The 27,892-nt window shown below is 39.0% G+C and overlaps 1 protein-coding gene across 1 annotated transcript in view; it reads left to right on the top strand.

Moving 5' to 3' along the window:
• OBI1 (ORC ubiquitin ligase 1) overlaps positions 1-22,638 on the top strand; it is a 37,825-nt gene extending 15,187 nt beyond the window's left edge. The window contains exons 4-6 of the mRNA XM_008527579.2: positions 356-604; positions 4,173-4,261; positions 19,917-22,638. Of these exons, the coding sequence (XP_008525801.2) occupies positions 356-604; positions 4,173-4,261; positions 19,917-21,432 (1,854 nt within the window). The 3' untranslated portion in view covers positions 21,433-22,638. The remainder of the gene's footprint in view (positions 1-355; positions 605-4,172; positions 4,262-19,916) is intronic.
• The last annotated feature ends 5,254 nt before the right edge of the window (positions 22,639-27,892 follow it).

Below are 27,892 nucleotides of genomic sequence, written 5' to 3'. Positions count from 1 at the left end.
TGCCTAAGAATTTTCTTTTGAGGAAATCTACTTCCTTGTTGAATTCATGTGACTTTTTTTGTTTTCTGGCTATCTTAAGTAGAATCAGAGATTTGACATTTTAATTTTTTTAAAACCACAAACTGTCATTGACTTAAAATGAAAGCAATGAAAATGCCAATTTTTATCAAAGTCAAAATATGTTTTCAGAATTTGAACTGTAGGTGACTTTCTGACTACAAAACTATTCTGATGGGTAAAGAATCTATTCATCTACCAAACTTTGAGTATAAAATTTAAAAACACATTAGCCTCAGTTAGCATATGAATGTGTTTAGTGTCTGTGTCTACCTAATGGCTATGCAATGCTTTTCAGGATGAAATAGATTGTCTGCAAAAAGAGGTAGAAGAACTTAAGAGTAAAAATCTCAGCTTGGAGTCACAGATCAAGACTATTCTGGATCCTTTAACCTTGATGCAGGGCAACCAAAATGAAGACAAACATCCAGTTGCAGATAATCCAAGTAAAATTGACCCAGAAACTGTAGCAGAGTGGAAAAAAAAACTTAGAACAGCTAATGAAATCTATGAAAAAGTGAAAGATGATGTGGATAAGTTAAAGGAGGTATGTCATGGTTGTTTTGAAAATTCTATTATAGTTGTTTTTAAAATTCTATTGTGTTGTTTTTAAAATTCTATAATATTTTAAGTACCTTCAAAGGTATAAATAGCCATATTATCTTGACTCATCATTAGATGATTTGTGCAGGAAGGACAGAAATCCCTGGATGAGCGTTTATAAGCAATACGAAAACTTTTTCTCCTTAAATGTCATTAGCTGCCAAGACATATCAGATGGTTCCATTTGTAACTATAATTGGAGACTCTATAGTGCTTCTATATGAGTTTGCATCTTCTTGTAGAAGTGACATCAGTTTAAAGGATGTGTTTCTATTTCCCCTCCTTGTGGTTTGCCTTAATTTTTTTTTAAGCTTTGTCAGTGATTGCCTTGTATGCATAAAAACAAACACATATCCATTTCCCTACCTATAAAATGCAAGGTTTGGACCATATCTTTTCTGGTACTACCATTCTCTGATTTTTAAGTTGTAAATAGTTAAAGGCTTAATGACTAGTTCCAAGAGAGCTGTGGTAGCTGCTTTAGACTACTCTCTGCAAAAGACTGTTGTGGCTTATGAAGTGGGTTCATTTTTTTCAATTATTCTTCTATCCATCCAATAAGATAGAGAAAGCATAGGTGAAAAAGGCAAACCTCTAGGATTTTCCAGTCTAGGAAAAGAGATGAGATCCATACCATCAGCACTAGAGGCTATCATCAAGTGCTGTAGAGCTTTCTTGGCCAAAGGGACCAGCCTTTAGCTTGACTTCAGGTTTATCCATAGTGGAGTCTTGTTATGCTGAATGGAGATGGTTTTGTGGTATCCAAGTCCTGAACCACCCATTCAACCTATCTACATGGTTAAATGCTGTTAAATACGTAATTAAAATACTGTTCCTGTGCTAAATTACTAAATCTTGCCTCCTGAAATCATTAATGAGTTACTATGATATTTTATAGAAGTACCACCACATACGGTCCTCAGATCCTCAGGGAGGTTAAGTAGCAGAAAAATATCTGCAACTTAGTGTAAATACTAAGCCATCTTCACATACCCACATATAAAATAAATGCTTTTTGGGCTCAGAAAAGGCCGAGATGAGACAAAGAAGGGAACTTAGTGCTTTCAGAGGAAAAAGAAACTACAGACATGATTGCACTGAGTTTGTTACAAGTTTAGGGGAAGTGTGTAGTTTTTTTGCGTATTAATGGCCAATGTTAGCGTGTTGGTTTGTCTAAGAACTGAAGAGGGCGGTAAAAGGAAAGACAGCTGAGAAGTTACAGTATATATCAATCTACCTGTCCCTTTTAACTTCTCTTTCTCTTTTTGAGCCATCAGTAAGTTCTATACGGTCTCTTTTGTAGTTATTAAACTTCATTTAAATTTTTGGCAATAAATGTTTCTTAGAGTATGAGGCACTGTATGAAAACTTTACTCTGGGCTCATAAGAGTGGTATCAGGGATGTATGTAAAAGAAAAGTACATGCAAAACAGTTTTTCTTTGCTATTTTAAAGGTCACATGTTAAATTCAATACCCAAAGCCACTCTGAGACCTCAGAATTATTAGCGTTATTTAAATAGCCCATTTTGGGTGCCTGCTGATGGTATTATGTAGTACTAGGCAATAAACCGGGACATAAATGAATTAAAAAACATGGACTGCAGAGGCAAAACTTGAATATGAGTACAAATTAATAACATACTATAAATCAAATACAGGAGTACAGAAGATTCAGAAAAAAGGACTAGTTAGAATGAGTGAAATAGACTTTTTTTCTGATGTTGCCAGAACTAGGTGAGTTGAACTGTCATGAGGCTAGTATCACCCAACCAGTGTTGAGAATGCAAAAAAGCTGAAGTCTTCATTATTCTTTTAGGTACAACAAATAGGCAGAACTCTGCCCTTTGTAACTTTTACCTACCAACCCTCCTGAACTTGAAAATATCTCTGCTAGTTGAGGAACTAGTCAGCCCATAATGAGAATATTCAAGAGCCACAGGACTGGTGAGGGACCTTGAAATATACGATATAGTATGGAGGGGATGGGGAAAAGAAATCAAATGAGTTTCTAATTTAAGCTTGTCATCATCATCAAAAAGCATTCACTAAGTGCCTCCTCTTAGGGTGCTAGGCTTGAGAGCTTAATTCATTGTCTGTGTATATGAGGAAGTAAATGTCTTTCCTTAGATCTTCAGAAGGGCAGTAATGGTGTTTATCAGTCATTTAAAGAATTAACCCTCCACAATCCTGGTTAGTTTGCAACCATGAAGATAAGCAGGTGCTCAGAGCCCAAAAGGAACCTGGATGAGTCTAAGTGAGAAAGTTAGGCTTTTTGTGCCCAAAAGAGTGTGCTCTGCCCTGCTTCTCTTGTCATCCTCTTGGGGTGTTTGTGTATGGGTGGGCAAGTAGTATAGTTGCTAGTCTAGAAATTAGTCAAAAACATTCGTCAAATTTTTGAAATCTATTTTTAAGTCTTCTTGGTTTAAACCTTTTTGTTGACAATAGTTCTTGTACCCATTCACTTTGAATGTTAATATTCTAGTCAAAGAGAATTTCTCTTGACAGGTTAGTGAAATTGGTTTCTCATCTAGAGAGTCATTTTTCTTTGGAATTCAAAGATGCAGTGACCAGGGAATTTAAAGAAAGTAGCTGTTAAGAAGACTCAAATGTGGGCACACTGCTTTTCAGGCTGTCCAGAATCAATATTTAGACTCCAGATTTTTCAGCAATTAACATTTTGTTAGGCAATTTTTAGGTATCGTACAATTCAAAAAAGAAAGTCATACTTGGAATTTTTTCTCATCAAAAGAGGATCCATAGAATATGTTAGAAAACATTAACCCAATTTTGAGAGTCCCAGAAGTAACGAGCGAGGGCATTTAGGAAAACCATTTTGAAGAAGGAAAGCAAGTGGTTTAATGGGGGTAGAAGGAGGGTGAAAGGTAAAGGGGGCCGTTTGTACAGTGACAGACGGAAACTAGACTTTTGGTGGTAAACATAATGTAGTCTATACAGAAATCAAAATATAATGATTACACATGAAATTTATATAATGCTATAAACCAGTGTTTCCTCAATAAAAAAAATTAAATTTGAAAAAAAGAAAGTGGTTTAATCATATTAGATTTGTTATCACTAAAACACTATTTTTAAAAAGCAGCTGAAAATCAGTCTCATAGCTCAAGAATTGACTCTTAGCATAAGTTTTGCAAATAATTGCACATGGTATAATGTTACCGTGCTTAGAGAATTCAGTTATGTGAAAAAGGAAAAAAAACCATATTTGCCATTAGTATAGTCCCTTAATGACTGTAAGCTAACTAACATAGCTTTGTTTATTTCCCTGGATAGGAGATTTGCAAAGTGCTTGGGGAATATGGATTAAAAATTCTTGGTTGTGTTCAGTTTCACAAGTCATCCCTAGTGGTGATTTTAAGTTTCTGAAGGCCATGTTCTGGTATTCGGTTTTCTGATATTATCGCTCTAAAAATTACAGATGGCCCATATCATAATTTTTACAAGACACTTTTGTTTTAGCTTGTGCTTAATTATTTTCAATTCTTTTTTTAAGGCAAATAAAAATTTGAAATTGGAAAATGGTGGCCTGGTGAGGGAGAATTTACGACTGAAGGCTGAAGTTGATAACAGATCACCCCAGAAGTATGTATTTTGCTCATAGAGCAATGTTTCAGATTATATCAATGTTTTAGAATAAGCTGGTATTATAGTATGTGTTTTTCATTTGACTCTGAGTGAAGCATGTAGGTTTAAGTAGAATATCTTGCCTCTAAAAGTAAAGTATGTACTTCTGTTATTGGTTTAATCTTAGTCTCAGTTAAGGCTAATTTTGGGGAAAGGATTTTATTTTTATCCTTTTTCTTTATCTGATTAGCAAGAGGATTGTTTTATGTGACCTAAGACAGGTCAGTCTTCACTTGGTTTTGTGTATACTGTTTAGTAGTACTAACCAAGAGTAGGGAGATTAACGTAATGCCTTTTAGATGTTTTCTGAAATAATCTTAATAATAGTTAATATTTATACAGTGTATTCTCTTTGCCAGGTACACAATTTGGGATATAGAACTATTATTCTCCATTTACAGATGAGGAAACAGAGCATAGAGAGATTAAATTAATTTATCTAAATCTGCACAGCTAGTAAGTGGTGGAAATATAATGTAACCTCAGATAGTCCAGCCCAGAGTCTGTGCTCATTACATTACACTGAAAACCTTTACACTATTATACTACCCATTATACTAAAAAGCCTATGTAGAATAGGCATTATTTGTTGAACTTTGGACTGATTTGAACTATACAATTAAATGAATTTAATCTTCCTTTATGATGGAATAGTTTTCATTCCATTCCAGAAGGTAAAAGATTACAAGTATTGACTTGCTCACCGTTAGTTTGTTTAAAATTATAAGAAACAGTTGAGAGTTAAGAGTTCAAGTTGGAGAAAAGATGGGAGACAGCGCTTGCTCTTTTTCTTCTTCTAGGAAAAAAAATAAGTGAGAAGAGAATTTGGCCCCCATCCCTCTCTGAGGGGTAGCATATCAGAACTCCACACTTTCTTCTCATCCAACCGCTAGATGTCATTTCTTCCTAGTCGGAAAGGACAAGGCAGGCGTAAGCAAACAATGGAAATTTATCCTGCCAGAATCGCTCTCTCTGTTTGTTGTTTGGAAAAAAGAAAATGTTGCCTTCAGTAGAACCAAGTGTGGTATCAGGAAATGGTAGAAGTAAACCATAATTACTCAAAGCAGGGATAGCTAACCCACAGAGAAAGAAGCATAGCTTTTAGTTTTAAATAGTTCCTTCCCTTGTGTCCTCCCACCTCATTTTTCTTTCACTTCAGATAATGTCCTACTTTGAAAAATTAGTAAAATAAGCTTAGGAAGTGTTGCTGTTATGTGGTGGTTTGAATCTTTGCTCCTCTCGTTTATTGGCAGCTCGCCTTGCCAGTCATAGTAATGCTTGTCCATTAGCCATTTCCCACAGCATGCTGAATGAACTAAAGCTATTTTGTTTGTAGCTTTTATTTCTTGAAAATTTGCCCATCACATTTCAGATTTAATGCAAGCCACCAGGATGTATATGTTTAAATATCCATGACTCCAACCTGATAAATAACTGAGGAATCTCACCTGAAGAAACCTGGCCTCTCTATTCTAGCAAGCAGCCATGCTTCTGAATCCCTTATAACTTTAGGATTTGCTATCTTTAACTTCCATTCCTTCTCTTTAGGGGAAGGGAATAGTTTCACTTAAAAACGATTTGAACTGACCCCCATTCCAGATCAATTTGCAATGCATTGAGGTATTAAATGCTTGCATTTGATTTATAGCTTTGTTTGCTTTGCATCACCAAACCCAAGTGGGATTCAGAGAGAAGCTGACCACAGCTGAAAATACTGAGGTCTGGTTCACCTGAGAAGAGTTCCTATTTGTATTGGAAAGAATATGAAACTTTAAGAGTTTAAAAGTAAATGCAAGCAAATAAAACCTACCCATTTCATTTCATTCTCTTGATTAGGAAGTGCATTGACCAATTATTTTTCTCTTGTCTACTTGGTTAGGTGTCAAAGTATGCTTTTTATACACATGGCCTTAGTTTCTGATGTATCCTTCACGTTGTGCAACATATTCTACAAATCATGCAGAAGAGAGAGCTTTAAAATTTAGACACTAATGGGAAAAAAATTAGGATGATGTATTTGTCAGCTTGGTCTGCCAAAACAAAGTAATATAGTCAGGGTGGCTTAAAGGTTAGATAATTATTTTCTCACAGTTCTGGAGGCTCAGCAGTTTTAGTTTCTGGTGAGAGCTCTCTTCTTGGCTTGCAGACAGCTGCCTTCTCACTATGTCTTCACATGTCAGAGAGAGTGAGCTCTAGTTTCTCTTCCTCTTATGGGGACACCAGTCCTATCAGATTAGGGCCTCATCCTTATGATCTCATTTAACCTTCATTACCTCCTAAAGACCCTGTATAGTCTAAATATAGTCACATTAGGGTTTAGGGCTTCAACATATGAATTTGATGGGGGGAGAGTGGGGGGTGGGGAACACAGTTTAGTCCATAGCAAAAGGTCTTTCTTTTCAAGACACTCAAACAAATATCATTCTGTTGCCCCAAAACAAGACTAACATCTGGTGTGAAAAAGGGGGACTTAAACATTTACATTGGTCTCAGGTAGGTAGTATTGTATAAAAGTAACACATTTCATAATATTTTAAGAGCAGTGCTATAATCTTTTAAAATGAAGATCTGGTTTATCATTTATCTTCTCTCCTACTGTTTTTCTCTTCTGTCTTTTACCCTCCATTATATCCAATCTGAAAGTGTACCTAGATATTTTTCCTTCCTCAGCTTTAACTTAAAAGCCCTTTTGAGCAGTATGGCAGATATCCTACTAAGCATGTTCTTCTAGGTTTCAATAATGTCCATTCTGTTCCTTGTCAAAAATTCATTGTTCTGGGCCAACCCTGGTGGCCTAGTGGTTAAGTTTGGTGTGCTCCACTTCAGTGGTCTGGGTTCACTTCACAGGCATTGACCTACACCACTCATCTGTCAGTGGCCATGCTGTGGCAGCAGCTCACATACAAAAAGAGGAAGATTGGCAGCAGCTGTTAGCTCAGGGCGAATCTTCCTCAGCAGAAAGAAAAAAAAATTCATTGTTCTAATATCTAAACTGGCAGTTCAGAAACTGTGATCCTTTTCTTGACTTTATGTAGCCACTTCCTGAATAATTCTTTTTCTTCTAAAATAATTTATTTCACCCAGAGGAAACCATCTGTTTGCCCTTTCAGTTTTCTCTAACATTGACTCCTGAGAGAATCAGATTTGATATTCAGAACTCAAGAGGTGGTGATAGTCCTTTGATTTACAAGGCTGATATCAGAAAAAAACTTAGTTTGCCAGCCAACCCAGAAATGCTGAATGTTTATTTACTTAACACTGTACTAGGTGCTTTGAACTATACAAAATAAATGCTCTTCGTGACCCCTAAAGTAGGTTAGGTTTCCTTGCTATAATGTCTCTTACTGCCTTGCACTTTCCCTTCTTAGCACATATCACAATTGCTAATAATTGATATTGTATGTAATTATTTGTTCATGGCTTTCTTCTGTTTGAGCCAGGACTAGGGTTGTATTCACTGTTGTAGTCGCTGCATTTTCTAACATTCTAGCTCATGTTCTGCTCCTAATATATAGTTGTTGAATAAATGAATGAAAAACATGGCTCCTAAGACTATGAGGAAGCAGACAGACAAATCTACGATATGGTACACTCGATAGGAAAAATAACTAGTTTTCTTCATTAAATCATTGTCCAAATGAGAGGAGGAGCCCTGCTTTATAATGAAAGAGAACTAAGAGAACTAAGGTCTTGTTTGGATATTGATTAATAACAAAACAAATGTCAAAAGTCATTTTTGAGGGAATCACATAAATTTGAATATGAATTAGATGTTAGATGATACCATTTTGTTTAGGTATTGTAGTTACTTAAGAAAATGTATGTATTTTCTTTTAGAAATGCATGCTAAAATATAGATTATAGAATATTTAACAAAAAAGGATATATATAAGGAAAATGAGGCAAAATCTTGATAATTGTTGAATGTGGGTGATAAGTATATGAGGGTTTGTTATACTATTCCCTATACCTCTGTGAATGCTTGAACATTTTTATAATGAAAAATTAAAACCAAAAAACATGGTCCCTACCTCCAGGAAGCTCATAATCCAATGACGGCAAGAGACAAAAACATATGAAACAGTAGTAAACAGATGCTAAGCCAAGTAGCAGAGACAGCAGTACGTTGATTCACAGAATGGCAGGTGGGTTGCAGTGATGAGAGTACAGGCAAGACTTGAGCCGAGTTTTGAAGGATGGAGATTTCACTGAGGAGGAAGGGATTCTGAGCAAGAGGAAACAGCTTGAGCTGTTAGGAGTACTCACTGGTCCCCTCATCTTCATTCCTTTGTCTCCAGTAGTAGCCACACATCATTCTCAAGAAACATGGTGGCTTCCTTCTCAAACTCATCAGAGCAGAAGTCCTGTATGTAATTTGCACTTCTCTCCATTGTGACCATCATCACCTTACTTTAATAGCTGGTTAGCACAACTCCACTACATCCATCAATCTCTGCTATAAGCTTTTTGCCTTCTTAGTCTTGTATTTAGTGGGGAGTGCCAAGAGTGTCACCCCTCCACGTGGTAAGAAACAACAAGAATGAGAAGCTGAAGGGAAGACTTTAGTATTGCATTTCTCATATTCCTAAATTCCCTTGGCTTTAATTACTGTTCCTAAACTGTGACAGGAAATGTGGATATATTTGTCTTTGATAGAGTTAGAAGTGTTCCTTAGTGATTTTTTAGCTTGAAGAGGTATGAAGAAGTGACTTGTAAAGCATTTGGAAGTTCCATGCCCTCTCTCCGAGATCTCTCTGTTCACTTGTGCCATTTTTTTTGCCTTGGGCATGCTATGCAGGGTTGGTGCCATGTTGCCAGCTATTATGAGGCTTTAGCAGGGCAGCTTTTCTTCCCCTCAGCTGCTAACTCACCTTAATAGCATAGGATATAAAGCTCCATGTACAAAACTCCATAAGTCATTTACATCAAACTTGGTATAATTGGATTAATGGCTTTCCTTTCTATAAATATGTATTCGAGAATGTTATGTGTTCTTGTCATTGTTCCTTTAGTGAGATCTGTGGGTTTGATAATGTCTCCCAGCATGCAGCTCTTTTACTGCACAGCAACCCCCAGGCTTGCATTATGGACCACTCTTCACCCATGCTCCAGCTCCTTCTTGGGGGAGGTAAAGGCTCCAGACACTCTCTAGACAATAAGCAGTATTTCCTGTTACTAGTATATGAAAAGAAGTCCACTGAAGAGAACGAATAGACTTCATAGATTATGACCTAGGCCTTCTTCCCTTTTTACTGTATTTGTGTTCCTTGAGCCATCTCATTTACTACCATGGCTTTAATAATCATCTACTTGTGTGTCAGAGATAAGAAAATAAAGTATAAATCTTTGGCCTTGCCGTTTCTCCTGAACTGTAGATTCATGTTTCCATCTGTCCATTTTATAACTTCACTGGAGATCCTATACCTTAAATTCACCACAAAGCATAGTGGTTAAATAAATCCTTAGCTCTGGAGACAGGTACCTGGATTCAAATTTCCCTGCTTCCACTCTGCCCCTTCTTCCCCTACCCAATTCATTTTCACCATAGTCAAAATTGTCTTTTTACAAAATATAAATAAAATTATTTAAATCTCCTACTTAAAACTATCCATTGTTTTCCTAAAATAAAATCCAGATTTTTCACAAGCTAGTCTACACTTACCTGTTCCGCTTCATCTCGTTCTTATTCCTCCAGCTCATCCTGCACCAGCCATGCTGGCTTTCTTCTGTTTCTAAAATATGCTGGACTTTTTCCCTCTGCTGAGAATGTTCTGCTTCCAGATCTTTATGTGGCTTTCTCCTTCTGTCAACAGATTCAGAGAGGCCTTTCCTGAACATTCAGTCTAACAAGCCCTCTGCTTCAGCACCTTCTCCTTCCTTTCTCTGTCTTATTGTCATATCATCATAATAAAATCATGGTGTGGTGAAGCAGTATAGCATATGATTATGAGCACAGGCTCCAGAGCCAGACTCCTTAGGGCTGAGCTCTGGCTTTGTCTACTCAGTAGCTCTGTGATTTGGGGAAAGATAATTTAAGCTGTTTGTGTCTAAGTTTTTGTGTTTGATGAAATGGAGTCAATAGTAATACCTGTCATACAGGTTGTAGAGAGGGTTTAATGAATTAAAACTTGACATGCTCTTAGAGCCCATAGTTAATACTCAACCAATGTTGTAGTATTATTGTCTTATTAACCCTTATCACTGTCTAAAATTATCTAGTTTGTTTACTTGTCTGATCTGTTTGTTGTCTGTCTCCTCCATTCCAAACTCTAAGCTCCACAAGGATAAGGATCCTGCTGCCTATCTCCTTCACTTGCAAAACCTCAGTACTTGATAAATATTTGTTGAATAATTAAATGAATAGATAAATATTTGATAAATTACTTAACCTCTTGGAGGCATCGTTCTCTTTATGTAAAATGTGGATAATGTGTAATTGCAAGGAATAAAGGAAATAATTTTATGTCCTTGGCACAACATCTGTAGCACAAGGAACTGGTAAAAGTGTCTCTCTAAATAATTGTATCCATTATCCATCCCACACAAAACCTTGATTATCCTCTTGCATTGTTCCGATCCTCCTTAATGGCTTTGCTACTCATCTGGTTGCCTAAGATAAAAACCTCCGTCTTCCTATGTTTCTCCATCCCTTCTTTTCATCCCACACCTGCTTATTCATTATTTTCTCTCCATCCTACCTCTTAAATGCCTCTATGATCCATCTTCTTCTCATTCCCACTAGTTTAGATCCACATGATTTCTTATTTAGCCTATTTTAACAACCTTCAACTACTTGCTCTTCTTTTCTACTCAACTCTCAAGCATCTGCCTTATTGTTGCCTGAATTCTAGAATATAAATTTGATCATCTTACTCCTCTGCTTAATAACCTTTGGTGACTTCCTGTTGCCTACAAATTAAAGCTCAGATTTCTTAGTGCAGTATGTAATGTGACTTCAGCTTAGCCTTCTTGCCTCCTCTCCAGCCTCCCCCTTCTTGTCCTGTTTTGGCCATGAATTCTCACTGGGCCAGATTTGCCATGTTGTGACATGTCTTTGTACCTTTGCTCATGGCTTGCCTGGTCCTCCCCATTAGCCTCTCCTTTTTTATTCTGCCTGGTTAGTTCCTATCCATTTTTTGAAATCTAGTCCAGTTGTTGCTTTACCTGTAAGGCCTTGCATGATTTCCCTAGACAGAGGGAACTTTCCTCTTGTTATTCCCATTGTTCTTATATCATGTTGTTTTAAGGAACGCTTTTTATACTGACCAGTTACATGACTGTCACGCTCAGTTAATACACCACCTCCTTGAAGCTAAGACATATTTTTTAAAATGTACACATATATAAAATACATATACGTGTGTGTGTGTATGTGTTTCTTTGGGGCCTGGCAGAAGGAAGGGACCCTTATACTCTAATACCCTCTGTTGCTGCTTGAAGGGAACTGACCAGAGAATTAAGATTTTGAGCTTGCTTGAAACTTAAAGTACTAAAGGTTTAAGAGGGCAGAAAGTCAGATTCCTGGCATTTTCTCCAGTCTGGAGAGGAGAGGGATTTCCGGAAATTTTCCTAAATTGTACCAGAGATTGACAGTTAGAAAGGGGAAAAAAGAAGGCGATGTTAGGGCTTGCCTGGCTCCTGGACAAGATCTTGTCTGATCTCCTTACTTGAACTGGGTTTTCCTGCCCTTATGTGTCTCCGTACTTACTGAGTCTGAGCTGTGGCACCTTCCCGGTTCACAGGCCTGATCTTCCTAAACTGTGTCTCTGGACATGCCATTACCATCCTCAGCAGCACCTCTGGTCTTGCTGGCCTTGGCTGTTGTGGCTTCTTGACCTATGCTGGCCTTTTCTGTTTCTCACGATTCTGCTGTGACAAATGCCATGATTCCTAGTATTTGACCCCAGCCTGATCCATGACTGATTCCGCTATGCCCTTTGGTTTTCCCGGAAGGGGAACTTATAGACTGTCAGGGGAGCCTGATGTTACCCTGGGGCCAGACTATGACAGCTAGGTGTGCTCAGGCTCCTCAGCCGCCTGAGGGGCCCTTCTCTGGATATTCAGCTAATTGGGGATGGACAGTTACTGCAGTTTTCTGTCAGCTTGTCTTTATTGTATTGATAAGATATTTCAGGAGCCTGCAATGCATGCTAATGACTAAGCAACAAGGTTGTCAGAAGGATTATCAACTGCTTGAGAACAAGGATAATGTCTTCTATTCCTTTTGTTTTCTTTCCTCATAGCCCCTCAGCCTACATTAGTCCTCAGTAACTGTCATCTGAGTAATATTTACAAAGTGGCTGGTTATTTTTTTGTTTTGTTTTGTTTCAGACTATTCCTCATATTGAGAGAGACAAAGAGATTGATTTAACTATAGTGAAAAATGTATAGATGCTAGGCCTGAGGTTTTTAAATATGCTTTTTTTACCCAACAGTAGTTGTAGTCTTTTAGACTGTTGAGACTTTGTTGTTGTTGTTGTTAAGGTTATTATATTTTGGGAAAAGGTGTAAGTCCTTTATTCCTCTTAGAACTGTAAAGAGATACAAAATAACACATTTAAGCTTCTCTCCTTCCATGAAAGATTAGGATCCCTGTTGATGTCATGTAAACTTCAAGGCTGATCATTTCTTTTGGGGCAGAAAATTAGGGAATTTCTGCATGGAATTGAAATGAAATATATTGATGAAATAGAATGGAATTTATTCCGCAGTAGAAAGAGTAGTCCACCTTCACAGGCAGTGAATATATATATGGTTCAGCCCTTTTTACAGACTTACGCAGAAGGGAATCTGTCCCTCTTCAGTTATATGCTGCCCAACACTCAGGTGGTTTTTATTAAGAATTTCTAGGTATCTCAGTAGGAATTTTCAGCACTGCAATATTTAACTACAAGTGCCTGGTTATAACACACAAACTTCCTTTAAAACTGTGTTAATAATATGAGCTATTATTTTTATTTATATTTATTTTTTTAAAGGTATGTTGTTTTTTTTTTATGGTGAGGAAGATTGGCCCTGAGCTAACATCTGTTGCCAATCTTCCTCTTTTTTTTTTTTCTCCCCAAAGCCACAGTACATGGTTGTATACCTAGTGGTAAGTTGTTCTAGTTCTTGTATGTGGGATGCCTCCACAGCATGGCCTGATGAGTGGTATATAGGTCCGCGCCCAGGATCTGAACTGGTGAACCCCAGGCCACTGAGGCAGAACACGCGAACTTAAGCACTTAGCCATGGGGGCTGGCCCCTGAGCTATTATATTTAAATTCTGCTCTCCATTTGAAAGCTTGCAAAGAAGCCTCTACCTTACTTTTTAAACAGTGCTTTGGGAGGTAGAGGGAGGAGAAATGGTTCCAAGGGCTTTAATTCTTTGTCTAGTTCCACTGTCCATGTGATCTTTGTCTCCAAGGGGGAAACTGTGGCATTTTTTTATTCTTGCAAATATTGAAGTACTTTCTGTTTTGTGAGACAACTAAGATGCAATATAACACAGCTTGGGTTTTTTTCTTCTTCAGTATTAGACTCAGAGACAAGTGCCTGTTTGATGGATAGGGCCTAAAATTTTGCATTTAAAATTTTGCTGATGTCTTGTAAGTAGCATCATTTCCTTGTAGTTGAAGATGCCTGTTGATTGTGCATGAGGTAAAGTAGTCATCTATGCTTTCTATACTTAGCATTCTTAAACATGGAACTTTCGGTTCATGGTTCTGGTTCAGACTTAGTCCTTATATCTCTGGTTAAAATAGCCACCCTTTGGGCTGGCCTGGTGACATAGTGGTTAAGTTTGTGTGCTCCACTTTGGTGGCCTGGGGTTTGCAGTTTTGGTTACTGGGCATGGACCTACACACTGCTCCTAAAGCCATGCTGTGGTAGCATCCCACATACAAAATAAAGGAAGATTGGCACAGATGTTAGCTTGGGGCCAATCTTCCTCACCAAAAAAAAAAAAAAAAGGAAAAAAAACCCACCCTCTTTAGTTGGCATTTGCCAGGGTGATCTGTCTGTGCTATAGTTTCCTGCAAGGCCACATTAATAAATAATCTTTGGAAGTTTCAAAATATTCTTGAACTTGTGTCTAGAACATAGTAGGTGTTTGATAAATATTTATCAACTTTTTGCATATATATCTGTATGTCTTTCCACATTTTGTTTTCTTATTTCCTCTCCATGTTTCTGTTAGCATATATATGTATTAGTTAATATTACAAAACTGCTAGTCCCTTGGCTGTGTATACAAACTTTGTACTTGGTAAACCTAGCTTGCATTTTACACTATTTCATAGTATAAGCAGTTACTGATATTACTTAAGAAGGAATCTCATGTTCAAGCACTTCATATGATTTCACACATAGTGTTTGGACTCAGACAGACTTGAACTCAAATCCTATTCCTGCCACTTACTTTCGGCATAGCCCTGAATGAGGGACAGACCTAGATGGTATAACCTACTATGCATCTCAGTAATATGGTACTCATCTTATGGGACCACTGTCGTATATGCTGTCTGTTGTTGACAGAAACATCGTTATTTGGCACATGACTGTAAACACTTGCCTTCTTATCATGTAGCTTATGACATATCAAGTTAATGAACCTAGCATCTTTTCTAACACCTTGATGAATTGTCATACTCTTAAGTTTGCATCAGCTTCCAACATTTTATCCTTTGTGCTTTCAGTGTCATGAAATATCTCTATTTACTTTAATGTGAAGTTTTTTGCCTGTCATTTCCTCTAGACATCTTTATCCTTTTCATAACAATTGCTTTTCTCATTTGTCAGTAAGTTTGCCTCTCCCGAGTTCCTCTGGCATGCCTAGGGTCTCTTGAATGGTGACAATTTCAACATTCCCACTATCAGCTATTCTTCTATAAACTACATTTACATTTCATTCTAATGTCACTTCTAGTGTTAATCACTTTTCATTTCTTTGCTCACCTTCCTCTTTGTTGGCCAGTTCTGTCTTTTGATTATCCATTTTTCTAAAATGTCTTGTGGCAGCACAAATACGTGTTTTACTGTCTGTGTGTGAACTAATAACAAATGCACAGTGACTGATTGGTCACTGATCATGATGCGTATTTGTTACTTATATAGTATTTTGTGAACTGAAAAGCTAGCTGTTAAGTTTTTTCTTTATGCACTTACTCACAGTTAATATAATGTGGTAAATTTGAACCATGTTGTTAAGTGACTGGTGTTATTATTTAACTAAACTGTGGTAACTGACATTTGTGCCTATCGGACCCACATACAGCAAGGACATCACCACTGAAAATCTATCAGGTAAGCCAGATCACAAAAGCTGGTTCAGATACAAAGATTGTTTTCACTGTTACCTCAGCGAGCAAGTAAGGAAAAGATATAAAATCAAAGATACATGGGAGGCAGTGGGCTCCCCTCCCACAAAGTGTTTCTGTAGTTTGGTGATCGCAGCAGCCCACTGGGCATGCTGCATTTATCCCTTTTGTTAGGAATGCTATTGTGAACTAGAGAGGCAAAATAAATTGTTCAAGTTTTCACAGCTAGTTAATGGCAGCATAGCACTAAAGGTTAGTTCTTTTGATACGTGGTTCTGGCATTCTTTTATCACATTTCCTTCTTCTCACCCCCTTCAGACACAGACACATCCTGTTTCTCCTGTATGACAGGCTATGAGAAAATGTGGTCTTGGGAACTTTTTGTTCTTAGAGATGCCCTTACTCTAGTTATAATACCTCAAAAGTCAAACCAATAAGACTTTCATTGCTCTTACTTTTAGTGTGGACAGGAACAATCTTGTACCTCTGTAGCTTTTTGGACAAGGGGAGCCCTCAACCAGAATGCATACATCAGCTAACATGGCAAGATGAAAAATTCTTTAAGCTTCTCCTAGATTCTAACAGAACACACTTCCCATATCACTTGCAGCTCCCAAACTGCACTACGATGTTTTCTCTTACATAATGAAGGCTTTGACCATCACTGCTACTTTGAAAATCAAAGCCTTTTGGTCTCTAATGGAATGTTTACAAAAAATACTCCATTTTGAAATTTGCTCAGGAAAAGGAAGTGTAGTAAATGATGTTAGAAATCCCTCCGGCTTGCCTTGGCATTGATTCATTTAATGTTATGTACTTTGGAAACATCCAGAGTTAGTGCGAATAACAGATTATTAAAACCCAAATTAAATAAACTCTTATCCTCATTGTCTTCTTCCTTGGAAGGATAGCATCATATGTGTCCCTGATTGTTGTTTCTATATGATCAAGTAAATTGCCCTTTCCAAATTTAATATATAGGTATCTAGGGTAAGCTGAAAATCCCTAATACCTATCTCAGAAATTCCATCTGGTTGCATTCTTTTGCTAAGGTGAAAGTGGAAGTTCTTTTGGTTGGAGCAGTGTAGAGCAGCAAGCCTGAATTAAAAAAACCAACTGTATTGTGTATATGTCATTCTCTTTTGTTTTCCTTGGGTCAGTGAAAAGAAAGAAAATAAACAGTCAAATGTATGAAACACTTAATTTAGTAATACAGTGACTCATAACTCAAAGATGTAAAAGCTGCCTGAGGACCTTGGCTTATCCGGTTGGCTCTGCCTTGATGTAAGGCATTGATGTATCTTAAAGTAAGAAAATAACATTTATTCAAGAAATATTTAATGAGGGACTGCTGTATACCAGGAATTGTTCTAGGGAGCTTGCAGTAAATATAAGATGGTCGTACTCCCTGCTTTCCTGGAGCTTATACTCCGATGGGGAAGAGAAAGACAGAAAACAAATAAAATACATGAATTGATTAATTGATCAGTTCCATGGCTTTCACTATACATTTTCGTTAGTTGCCCACCAGCACAGATCCCTTATTAGCATGGTAAAAAGGTCTGATCACTCAAAGTATTATAGACTTGTAAAGTATTGCAATAGAACTTTGGGGAATTGAGGGCAGTGACCTTTTAGAAAACACCCAGCTCCATCAGTGACTTCTGCTTGCTCTTGGCTCTCATATTTTCCTCTCATATACTCTGTTGCTAGCCTTTGTTGTTAGTTCTCATGGACTTCACTTTTCTCTCTAAGTAACATAAAAAATACAGTTAGGGCTATCATTTTGACTTCAACTCAGAACTGTTTCTTTTAAAAACATTATTTAAAAAAAATTAGGGACAAATGTAGCATCTTAAAATGACATTATGTTTGAAATTCCAGGCTAAAACTTGAAATAGAAGCTGCTAATATTTTGGGAAGCATTTCTTATTTGTTACTAGTCTTCCTTATGTAAGGCTCTGAGTTCTTAAGGACATCCTTTGGTAGCAGCTGACTTACTATCTAGTAAGATTCTTTGATTTTAAATTTTTTTATTATTTTCATCTGAGGGTACCTTCATTATAAAAATTGCACTTAAGCAAAGACAAATTTTATCTTAGCAAATTTAAGGCTGCCACTTTTGCTGTTTGCATTAAATAAACATACTACACAGTTTTTCCATTTAAAAATATATAAGTTATTTCGTTATGTTAGAGTAGTTACAATCAAGAGCTCACAAACATTTTTGCTGAATGCACTTAAGGATCTTTGTCCACTTTTTAAAATTTGTTTGTGGAAACTACAGCTGTGTCAAATGCTACATTTACAAACCAAAACTCTTTTCTTTAACAAAGAGGGAAAAACTCCCTTCATTCATTTAACCAGATACTCGTAATAGTAAACTTTGTTGTTAAAACAGGGAAGTTTATTATTGTAGCTGCTGTTTTTGTTATACCTATGGTTTTTACTTTTTTTTTTAGAGGTTGAAGGGCGTGTGCTCTTTCTGGGAGTTCAGTTAATTGCAGTGAGTAGATCAATATTCAGTAACATGTCTTTAAAGGCCCTTTTAACCCTAAGATTTTATGAATGTATATTTACCTTTGCCCCTGCTTTTTTCCATTAGTGACAAGAGCAGGGATCGTGTCGGGAGTGAGCTGCAGACTGCATTGGGCTACAGCTTAGGAGGAGGTGGTGGGCATTGAGTGCTAGTCATAGAATATATAGTGGTTAACTCTAAGAGGAGCAGTTACTGTTGGTTCCTTCTCCTTTATAGTTTTCTTTAATACTTAGTACATTTTCTTAACTGTAATTGTTTTTAAAATTAGGGAAAAAAGAAAGAAAAAGATAAACCCATAGATAAAAACAATTTTTAGAAGTCAGCTTCTCAAGTACCTTTCTCCCAACAGACAATCCCTGAATTCTTCAAAATGGGTCAGTATTTAAGTCATCAAACAGATGATTAAGGGGTTGGCCCCACGGCCAAGTGGTTAAAGTTCCACGCACTCTGCTTTGGTGGCCTGGGGTTCCTAGGTTCGGATTCTGGGTGCGGACCTGCTCCACTCATCAGCCATGCTGTACAGGCATTCCACATACAAAGTAGAGTAAGATTGGCACAGATTTTAGCTCAGGGCTAATCTTCCTTAAGCAAAAAAATGAGGAGGATTGGCAACGGATGTTAGCTCAGGGTGAATCTTCCTCTCACACACACACAAAAAGATGATTAAGAAAAGACTCTTTAAAAGAACTTTTGTGGAGAGAAGTTATTTTACATGGGGTTATAACATAAGGCTCATGTTTATTGTCTCATAAGAAGCATTTTCCTGAAAAATGGAATTTTCCTTGGTGGTCAATTAGAATTTGAGGTGGACATTTTATGTTCCTTGGACCTGGGACAGTCTTGTTGATCTTTGTATTCCCCAGCTCCACATATACCACCAGCCCATAGTAGGTGCTCAAGAATTATTTTCTCAGCTGAACCCAGTATTTGTTTTTAAGGGAATAATGAAAAGAAGATAATCGCAAGTAAAAGGAGTGAGTTTTTGATATATTCTTTTTCAGTTACTCTCCAAAATGTTCTTTTTCAGAAAATGTGAAAATGTTCCTATGTATAATATATTGGAATCACAAGCACTGACTTTGTATTTCAAAGTTGGAAGAAATGAGATTGATGTCTCATACAGTTGTAAAATGCCAAAAATAAGTAGAGCTGAAATGAATTAAAGCACAGTGTTCAGAAAGGCCAAGTAAAAGCTTCAGATCAAGGGTGGCTATAATTGAAAGGGTCCAAATAAGTATTTAAAACCACCCCTGCTGGAACTGCTAAGATTTCTGAATTTCAAATTGGCATTTTATGTTTGACAAGGTGACATTGTATAAGAAATGTATTGTAAAACACTGCTGTACGATAGGAAAATGATTGAATGTAAATATTTCAAGATGTGGACCACTGTTCAAATGTTATCATAAATCTTTGCCATTGTTTTAGGGGATAACTCTTCATGCATATATGAGCTGAATTGATAGAGCTAGCTTTTGTAAGGGAAATCATTAGCGAGTTTCTGCCTCTCTGCTACCAGTAGTCTGATTTGACCACAAAAGTATTCTGTTAGATCTTTGCCATTATTATCATATGCTTATTATTATATAAGTGAGGAAGTATATTATCTTTTTGAAGATACTTCATCTGGCCTTGCTTTTGTCCTGTTTGTTGAATGGTCTGAAATGTCACTGTTAGATGAAATTTGAATGGGCTGAGACAATTTGCACTCTTAAACTTCAAAAAGGAGAGAGAAAAGCTTGAACTGTAAGTTTAACTATCCTTCCATTCCTTGCAGGTTTGGAAGGTTTACAGTAGCTGCTCTTCAGTCCAAAGTAGAACAATATGAACGTGAAACCAATCGCCTCAAGAAAGCCCTGGAACGAAGTGATAAGTATATAGAGGAATTAGAATCTCAAATTGCACAGCTAAAAAATTCAAGTGAAGAGAAGGAAGCTATGAATTCCATTTGCCAGAGAACACTTTCTACAGATGGCAAGGGGAGCAAATGCAGCGAGGAGGATATGGCATCAAAGAATCAAGGTGATGGTGCCAGAAAGCAGCTTGGCTCATCCACCTCGAGTTCTCACCTGGCAAAGCCTTCTAGCAGTTCTGCCAGACAGGAAGGCATCAGCAAAACAGAACCAAATTGTTCTAAGAACAAAGACCTATATCAAAAACAAGTGGAAATAATGTTAGATGTGACAGATACAAGTATGGATACTTATTTGGAAAGAGAATGGGGTAATAAGCCAAGTGACTGTGTCCCCTACAAAGATGAAGAACTTTATGATCTTCCAGCTCCTTGTACTCCGTTGTCCCTGAGTTGCCTTCAGCTCAGTACTCCAGAAAACAGAGAGAGCTCTGTGGTCAAAGCAGGAGGCTCCAAAAAGCACTCAAACCATCTCAGAAAATTGGTGTTTGATGATTTTTGTGATTCTTCAAGTGTTTGTAATAAAGATTCTTCAGAAGATGATAGAAGTGAAAATGAAAAGAAATCAGACTGTTTTACTTCCCCAAAGACAGGATTTTGGGATTGTTGTTCCACAAGCTATGCCCAAAGCTTGGATTTTGAAAGCTCAGAGGGGAACACAATAGCAAATTCTGTTGGAGAAATTTCTTCAAAATTGAGTGAGAAATCAGGCTCATGTTTATCCAAGAGGTTGAATTCTATTCGCTCTTTTGAAATGAATCGGACAAGAACATCCAGCGAAGCATCAATGGACGCAGCTTACCTTGACAAAATCTCTGAGTTGGATTCAATGATGTCAGAGTCAGACAACAGCAAGAGTCCTTGCAATAACGGTTTTAAGTCGGTGGATTTGGATGGTTTATCCAAGTCGTCTCAAGGCAGTGAATTTCTTGAGGAATCAGATAAGTTGGAAGAAAGAACTAAGCCAAACCTTTCCAAAGGTTCTCTAACTACTGATCAGTTAGAAAATGGAAATGAATGGAAACCCACTTCTTTTTTTCTCCTCTCTCCCTCTGACCAAGAAATGAATGAAGATTTTTCACTCCATCCCAGTTCTAACCCAGGAACTAATGAAATCAAACCCCCAAGCTGTTTGTTTCAGACTGAGTTTTCCCAGGGTGTTTTGTTAAGCAGTTCACACCGGCTATTTGAAGATCAAAGGTTTGGGTCATCTTTGTTTAAGATGTCCTCAGAGATGCATGGTCTTCATAACCAGCTTCAGTCTCCTTGGTCTACTTCCTTTGTGCCTGAAAAGAGGAATAAAAATGTGAATCAATCAACAAAAAGAAAAATCCAGAGCAGTCTTTCCAATGCCAGCCCATCAAAAGCAACTAAAAGTTGACTCATTAGAAAGCTGTCATTTATGTTTTTTGTCCTGAGAGGAATATAAGTTTTTAAAGTTACTGTTTTCCCCTCATAAAAGTTCTGTACAATTTTGAATTGAGTGTCAAATCAGAATGGTGGATTATCCTGTTCCCAGAATACTTCTGTTCATTTTGAAGAGTTCTTTTTCATTTGGGGGTCTTTTTGACCAGAAAGGATAGGGAGAGGGTTTCTTTTTAATAGTATATGTGTCTGGTTTGGTATGTTATGTTTTCTTGAATCTTGATTTAACTGTTAGATACAATGGCCTGTTAATGAGCCTCAGTTGTCTTCAGGACTTGGATTTCTTAAATAAAACTTTAGTGTTGTCTACACATGCTCATAAGACACTTGAGTTTCTTTAAAGCTTTTCCTGGAGTGGAAATTATTTTGCCTGGCCCTTTTTATTTATATTTAGTTATGGCCTAACTTTTATGCAAGGCGGTGGTGGAGAAATAGCACTCTAACCTTACTCCAGTATTCATTTACGTTTTTCTAGATTTTATGCATTTTTAACATTTGTCCAGTTTTTGTGAAAATTCATATTTTGCTGGTATGAAAGAATACATTTTCTATATGAAAATATTTGTTTTATGTCAGGTAGCTTTCATTTGTTTATCTTTTTGTGTGTGTTAACAATCAGAATTTGAGCCTACTTGGGAAGGAAGGCATAGAACGGTTGGGTCTGGAGAAGCCTAAACGTGGTAGCTGCATTGTTCTGGATATGCAGGTGCAGAAGCGCTCATTGCCAAGTTCTTGATCCACTCACACGCCTGGGAAGCTTGTTTTTGGAGTGATGAAGTTCTTGTTTGCATGTTACTGTCCTTTGTGGAAACTCTGTGTGCATGGTGGTAGCATTCTTGCTTGCACTGTTTTCCTTACTTAAGAAAAAGAAGTTTCAGTTGGCTAATAGAATATCTTTTATGTAGGACAAAATTTTTTTTTCATGAAGTGTTGACGAGGTGAGAGTAGGTGAGCTAAGCACAATTTTTAATTTAGGCTTTGAAAAAGTATATTATTCTAAACATGTTTGGTGTGCCTATATGGGCCTTTAAAAATGGTTTGTATGCTAATGACTTGTTTATCTAATGTGCACTGAACATTTTACATTAATACTGTACTGTCTTACATTAATACTGCATGCTTTTCTATGTGAATTGAATAAAAGATGTCATAAGCACTGTAATTCTTGATGTTGTCTTGCTATTGAATTAGCCTATAAAGACAAGTAAACCTTATCATTTTTAATTGATCTTATGGGGGGTTGACAAACTGTGGCGTATGGACCAAATCTGGACTGCACCTGTTTTTGTGAAAGTCCTGTGAACTAGAAATGGTTTCTACATTTTTTAGTGGTTTTTAAAAATCCAGAGAATATTTTGTGACACAGGAAAATGATAAGTTCAAATTTCAGTGTTTCTAAGTAAAGTCTTAGAACACAGCTACAGTCATTTGTTTACATGTTATCTCTGGCTGCTTCTGCCCTGCAACGGCAGAGTTAAATAGTTGTGACAGAGACCACATGGCCCACAAAGCCTAAAATATTTACTGTTTGGCCTTTTACAGAAAAATTTGCTGACCCCTGTTATAATAGACTCTAAGGATTCAACAAAACCATAGAAGTATAACAAGTCACTTTTGTGATTTGGAGAATCATGTCCTCCACTTTGAAAAGTAGTAAGAGCCAAAAATTCCCCTAGTTATAAAGCATAATTTTTGTTTTATCATATATATTTTCCAATAAGTATTAGTATGTTGTCTTCTCTTTCTGATATGTTAAAGCTAATGGATACCTTCAGAGATTTTAGCAGTTTATCTTTGACAGTGTAGTTATACATTTGAAATGCTATTAAGGGTAAAAATCTAAAATTTTTCTGAACTAATGGAGTAAATCTAGGTGTGAGCTTCACTCTTATTCTGTCTGTAATTCTTCTTTACCAAGAATGTGTCGGTTTGTAATCTAAATATGTACTGGCACTCTTCCATGGAAATCCAGAGTGTTAACATGATTTACTAATGCCTGACCGGAGTGAGAGTGCCTAGATTGGAGCAGCATGTTTCCCAGGTGCTTCAGAGACACTAATCCATCCTTCCCAACACAGGACTTCATATATTAAATTAAACCTATGAATTCCTCAGTTGAAGGGAATAATTTGTGCAGGGTCTGATTTTAATCATACATTCTCATTTGTACTCTTTACCATAATCTGTTATGTCATGTCAAGTATGATGGTCTCACATATTTTTAATTGTCTATTATATACACACTTTAAAAAAAACAAAAACTGCTTTTTATTGAAACTAAGTACTTTCCTAACCTGTATCTCATCTAATCCTTTTTTCAAACTGTGTGAGACAAGAACTGTCATACCTAGTTTACAAACAAGTGTGTTGAGCATTAGTGGTCACACAGCTGGAATGGAATAGAACCATGTCTTGGAGCTGGGCCTCTCACTCCAGAGTTTGTACCCTTCCTCCTCCATGCATGGGAGTTCACATTTGTAGGCCAAAGAATGAATGGCTTTGAAATTTCCAAGGGTTCTTTTTAAAATAGTAGTTTGGAAATATTAGCATGTTTCTTTTCAAGTAGCACTTAATTCCTGCCTATGTTCCTGGATCTAACTCTACTACTAAGTGGAAGCTCAATGATGGGAGTTGTGTGTGTGTGCCACTTTTAATTTTATAAAGATTCACATTAACTCTTGAGATTTAGATGAATTTAAAAATAGCACTAGGGGCCAGCCCAGTGGCAGTGGTTAAGTTCGCATGTTCTGCTTCGGCAACCCGGGGTTTGCCAGTTTGGATCCCGAGTGTGGACCTACCTACCACTTTCAAGCCATGCTGTGGCAGGCATCCCACATATAAAGCAGAGGAAGATGGGTACGGATGTTAGCTCAGGGCCAGTCTTCCTCAGCAAAAAGAGGATTGGCGGCAGTTGTTAGCTTAGGGCTAATCTTCCTCAAAAAAAAAAAAAAATCCCCACTAAATCTGTTGGAAAAAGATGCACTAGTGATAAAGGAAGTAGACACTTATCAGTTCATGTCTGTATAAAAACCATCTTGTCTGACTGTTCATCTTTCTAAAATACTATGGCTAAGGAAATGTGACAAGATGCTAGGTTTTTTTTTCTGACATGACCTTTGGTGTTCATCTTCTAATTTTCAAAATCTTCCCATCCAAAATGTCTTTTTCCTCTTCTAATGGATCAACAGACTAAAACAAAATGGTAGACTAAGATTTACAGTCCCTTAATATCAAATCTGCTGTGTTTTCCTGAAGTCTCATACTTACGTTGGTTTGAAACAACTAGAGGTACCACTGAACAAAGAAAGAACTTTGGTCTTGAACTCTAAGATGTTTGAGAAACTTCTTGTTTCCTTATACTTGAATGAGTTTCAATTATTTAAAGTGTAATACAGGCACTAGATTTTTTCCCCCCTTGCTTTTGTGTGTGTGAGTGAGATTTGTAGAGAACATCAAACTGAGATTAACAGTTGAATTTTATGGAGTGTGGCCTATTAGATTAGAAGGGTTTCCCAAACCTCATAAGACCCTTCATTCTTATTGGTGGGAGTCCTAACAGCACAGTCTTTGCCTATCGTGATGTAACTCGAGCTTTTAATCATACTTGGCAGAGAGAAAAACCTTTTAAGCAATGATCTCAGAGTGCATAGTGAACATTTATTGCCTAATTCTCGGAACCCCACTCTGACTGAGGAAGCATCTATTAAGATGCAGATTTAAGAACCCATCTGGAGCCCAGGCTAGGGTGATCTTCAGTTTTATATGAGAGAGGCAGTCTAGAATACTTTGAACTGAAGCTCTACTTTTTGAAATAAGGTAGACTCCTTGCTCTGCTGTGTCTTAGGGAGCAGACTTCTCTAATAAATGTTAGTTGGATTAACCAAGTGTGTGCCTTGTGTGACACTTGTAGTTTGGAGGTGTTAAGATCTACTCCCTGAGGGCAAGGATTTGATATAGGCTTTTATTGAGACTGTGACAGGAGGGAGGACCTAGTTCTGGTCCATTTTGATTCTTACAGCATTGGTGAGTAGAAGTGTCCCTGTTGGGGATAGCGTGAAGCAGAAAGGAAACCAGGCGTCTTCACGGAGGTGCCATTTGTATTGGGTCTTTAAGGATGAATAAGAGTTCGGTGCGGAAGAGGACTTCTCTTTTGAGTGTCTGCTATCCTGGAAGGAGCGCCTATTCAGCGGATGTCTCAGAAGAGATGCTGAAGAAACCATTCCCTAACGGCAGGGCTCCTGGTTGAGAAAGGTTTCCCGGTTGCTCCAGCCTGAGCTTCCCAGTTTGGCTTTGCTCTGCCTCCTCTCTGAACGTTCCTCAAGACTCTAGGCTCTCCGTCGCTGCCAGGGCCGGCGGCTTCATGGCGAGACGGTGACTCCCTGGGCGCTGGAAGGCTCAGGAGGTGGCAGGGCTGGCCCATCATCTGTCCATTAAGCCGAACCTTGGCGCTCCGAGGGCCAGAAGGCGCGACCTCGCCACACTCACAGGGTCATCTTCGTGCTAGGGGTGGGGAGGTGAGGTCTGGCCCGCCAGCCTCGGCTCTGAGTCCCCTTTCCTCCCTCTGATTCCAGCGAACCACCTAGCCTTCCGGGATTCCCTCAGCCAGTGCGGCTCTCCCCTCCACCTCCCCCACCCCCAGGTCTCCCGGGAAGACAGAGTCGCCGGTGCCCATCCGGCCGGAGTTTCCCGCGCTCTTGAGGGCGCCCTCAGCTGGTCCCGCCCGGGCCCCGGCCGCAGAAAAGACCTGCTCTGCGATTTCCTCTCATTTTATTACCGCTCGCGTAACCTGGCGATTAAGACGCGAAACCAACAAAAGAGTTTTCTTTCCACCTTAACCTTGCACACAATCCTTTAACAAATTAATTAATCCTAATGAATTAACACTTCATTTATTTAAACGCGCTACAGTCCATGAATTAAATTTTCATGCAGTGATTAAAGGCTGTTAAAATATGCATGATTTCGTTAAAATTTTATAATAAATCAGGGCAATGTGTTACATGACAAGGCAACTATTTCCCAGTCCCTCGAAAGGGGCTTTGATTTGCGCGGGCGGCGGGGTGGAGGGGTGGCTGGCGGCGGCGCCGGCGAGCGCTGGAGCCGGGCGACAGGACCCAGCTCCGCACTCTGGCATTTGGACTCGCGGCTTCGCGCTTTCCTCCGCGGCTTCTGGACCCTCTTGGGGATCCTGCTCCTGCCGGCAGAGCTGAGCCTGCGGAGAGCGACCGGCGCCTGCCTCTCGGTCCTCGGAACTGCACTCGTGGGGGGATGGGGGTCCTCTGCTGTGCATTTGCGCCAGCGGAGCTCCCTCCAACCTAGGCTTGCGTGCGTCCCGGACGGAGCCGCGGGCACGCGGCTATCTGCGGAGAGGGAAGGCGACAGAACTTCCATCTCATCGCGTGGGGTCACCGGCGGGCGCGTCTGTCGTAGAGTTGGTTTGTTCTTTGTTGTTTTTCACCTGGAAACCTTGAAACCCCGCCTCTGAGCAGCGCGCTCTTCCAGTTTTGAAGGGGCCTGGGCGGGGCGGGAGCAGCTCTGCTCCTCTTGGGACCTAAACCACAGAGGCCCGTGGCCATGTTTTAGTGCTACAACATTGTTCACGTGGACAGCGAAACTGGTTCTGGCAACCAGTGGGCGGGGGAGGCAGTGCCCCCGTTAGGACCGAGACCTAGTTGTCCTGCCCCACCCGTAGGGCTTTCACAAGTTGGGCGGGTTTTAAGTCCACAGAGAGAGTAGGGTGGAGATACACACATAGATCTCTATTTATGTAACGCCCAGAGGGATGATGACCCGCAGTGAACTTTACTGGGAGCATCATTCGGGTCGGAAGGGTATAAGCGACATGCGACATGGTCGACATCGAGGAAAATGTTCCCAACGGGAGTTGCATTTGAATTAAACAGCCAGAAGAAAGAAAACAGTGAGTTTTCCACTGGATTACTCAAGAACCTCTTCCGCGGGTTCCAGCTGGAACCCAGTCTGAATGTGGGGCCGAGAGCCTTACAGGAGGACATCCCTACGGGCCTCAATAACCCACCCACCCCGGCCTTGGGGACCAAGGGAGACCAGCGGCCCCGGATCCTGGCAGGGCGGGGTGGAAAAGGAGGACAGTGGCCTCCAGGAAATCTCCGAGCTCCGGCCAGCGAAAGTGTGGCTCTGGGCTCCCCGATTTGGGCTGAGCTGGGCCCTGGGTGGTGGCAGAGGGCAGAGCCATTGCCCAGGACCGGGCGGGGTGGGCGCCGCGGCTTCGATTGCTGCTTGGGGAGGTCTGAGGGCCCCTGGCAGGGCCAGCGAGGAGCCCAGTCCCCTCACCGCGGGAGGGACAGGCTGGGAAGCGCGAGGGGTAGCGCTAAGAGAGAGAGAAGTCTGCCAGGAGGGGAAGGGACAGTACTGCACCCGTCCCATCCTTTGGACAG

The sequence above is a fragment of the Equus przewalskii genome, chromosome 16 (genome assembly GCF_037783145.1).
Source record: "Equus przewalskii isolate Varuska chromosome 16, EquPr2, whole genome shotgun sequence".
Classification (NCBI taxonomy): domain Eukaryota; kingdom Metazoa; phylum Chordata; class Mammalia; order Perissodactyla; family Equidae; genus Equus; species Equus przewalskii.
This window is presented reverse-complemented; position numbering and strand designations above follow the sequence as displayed.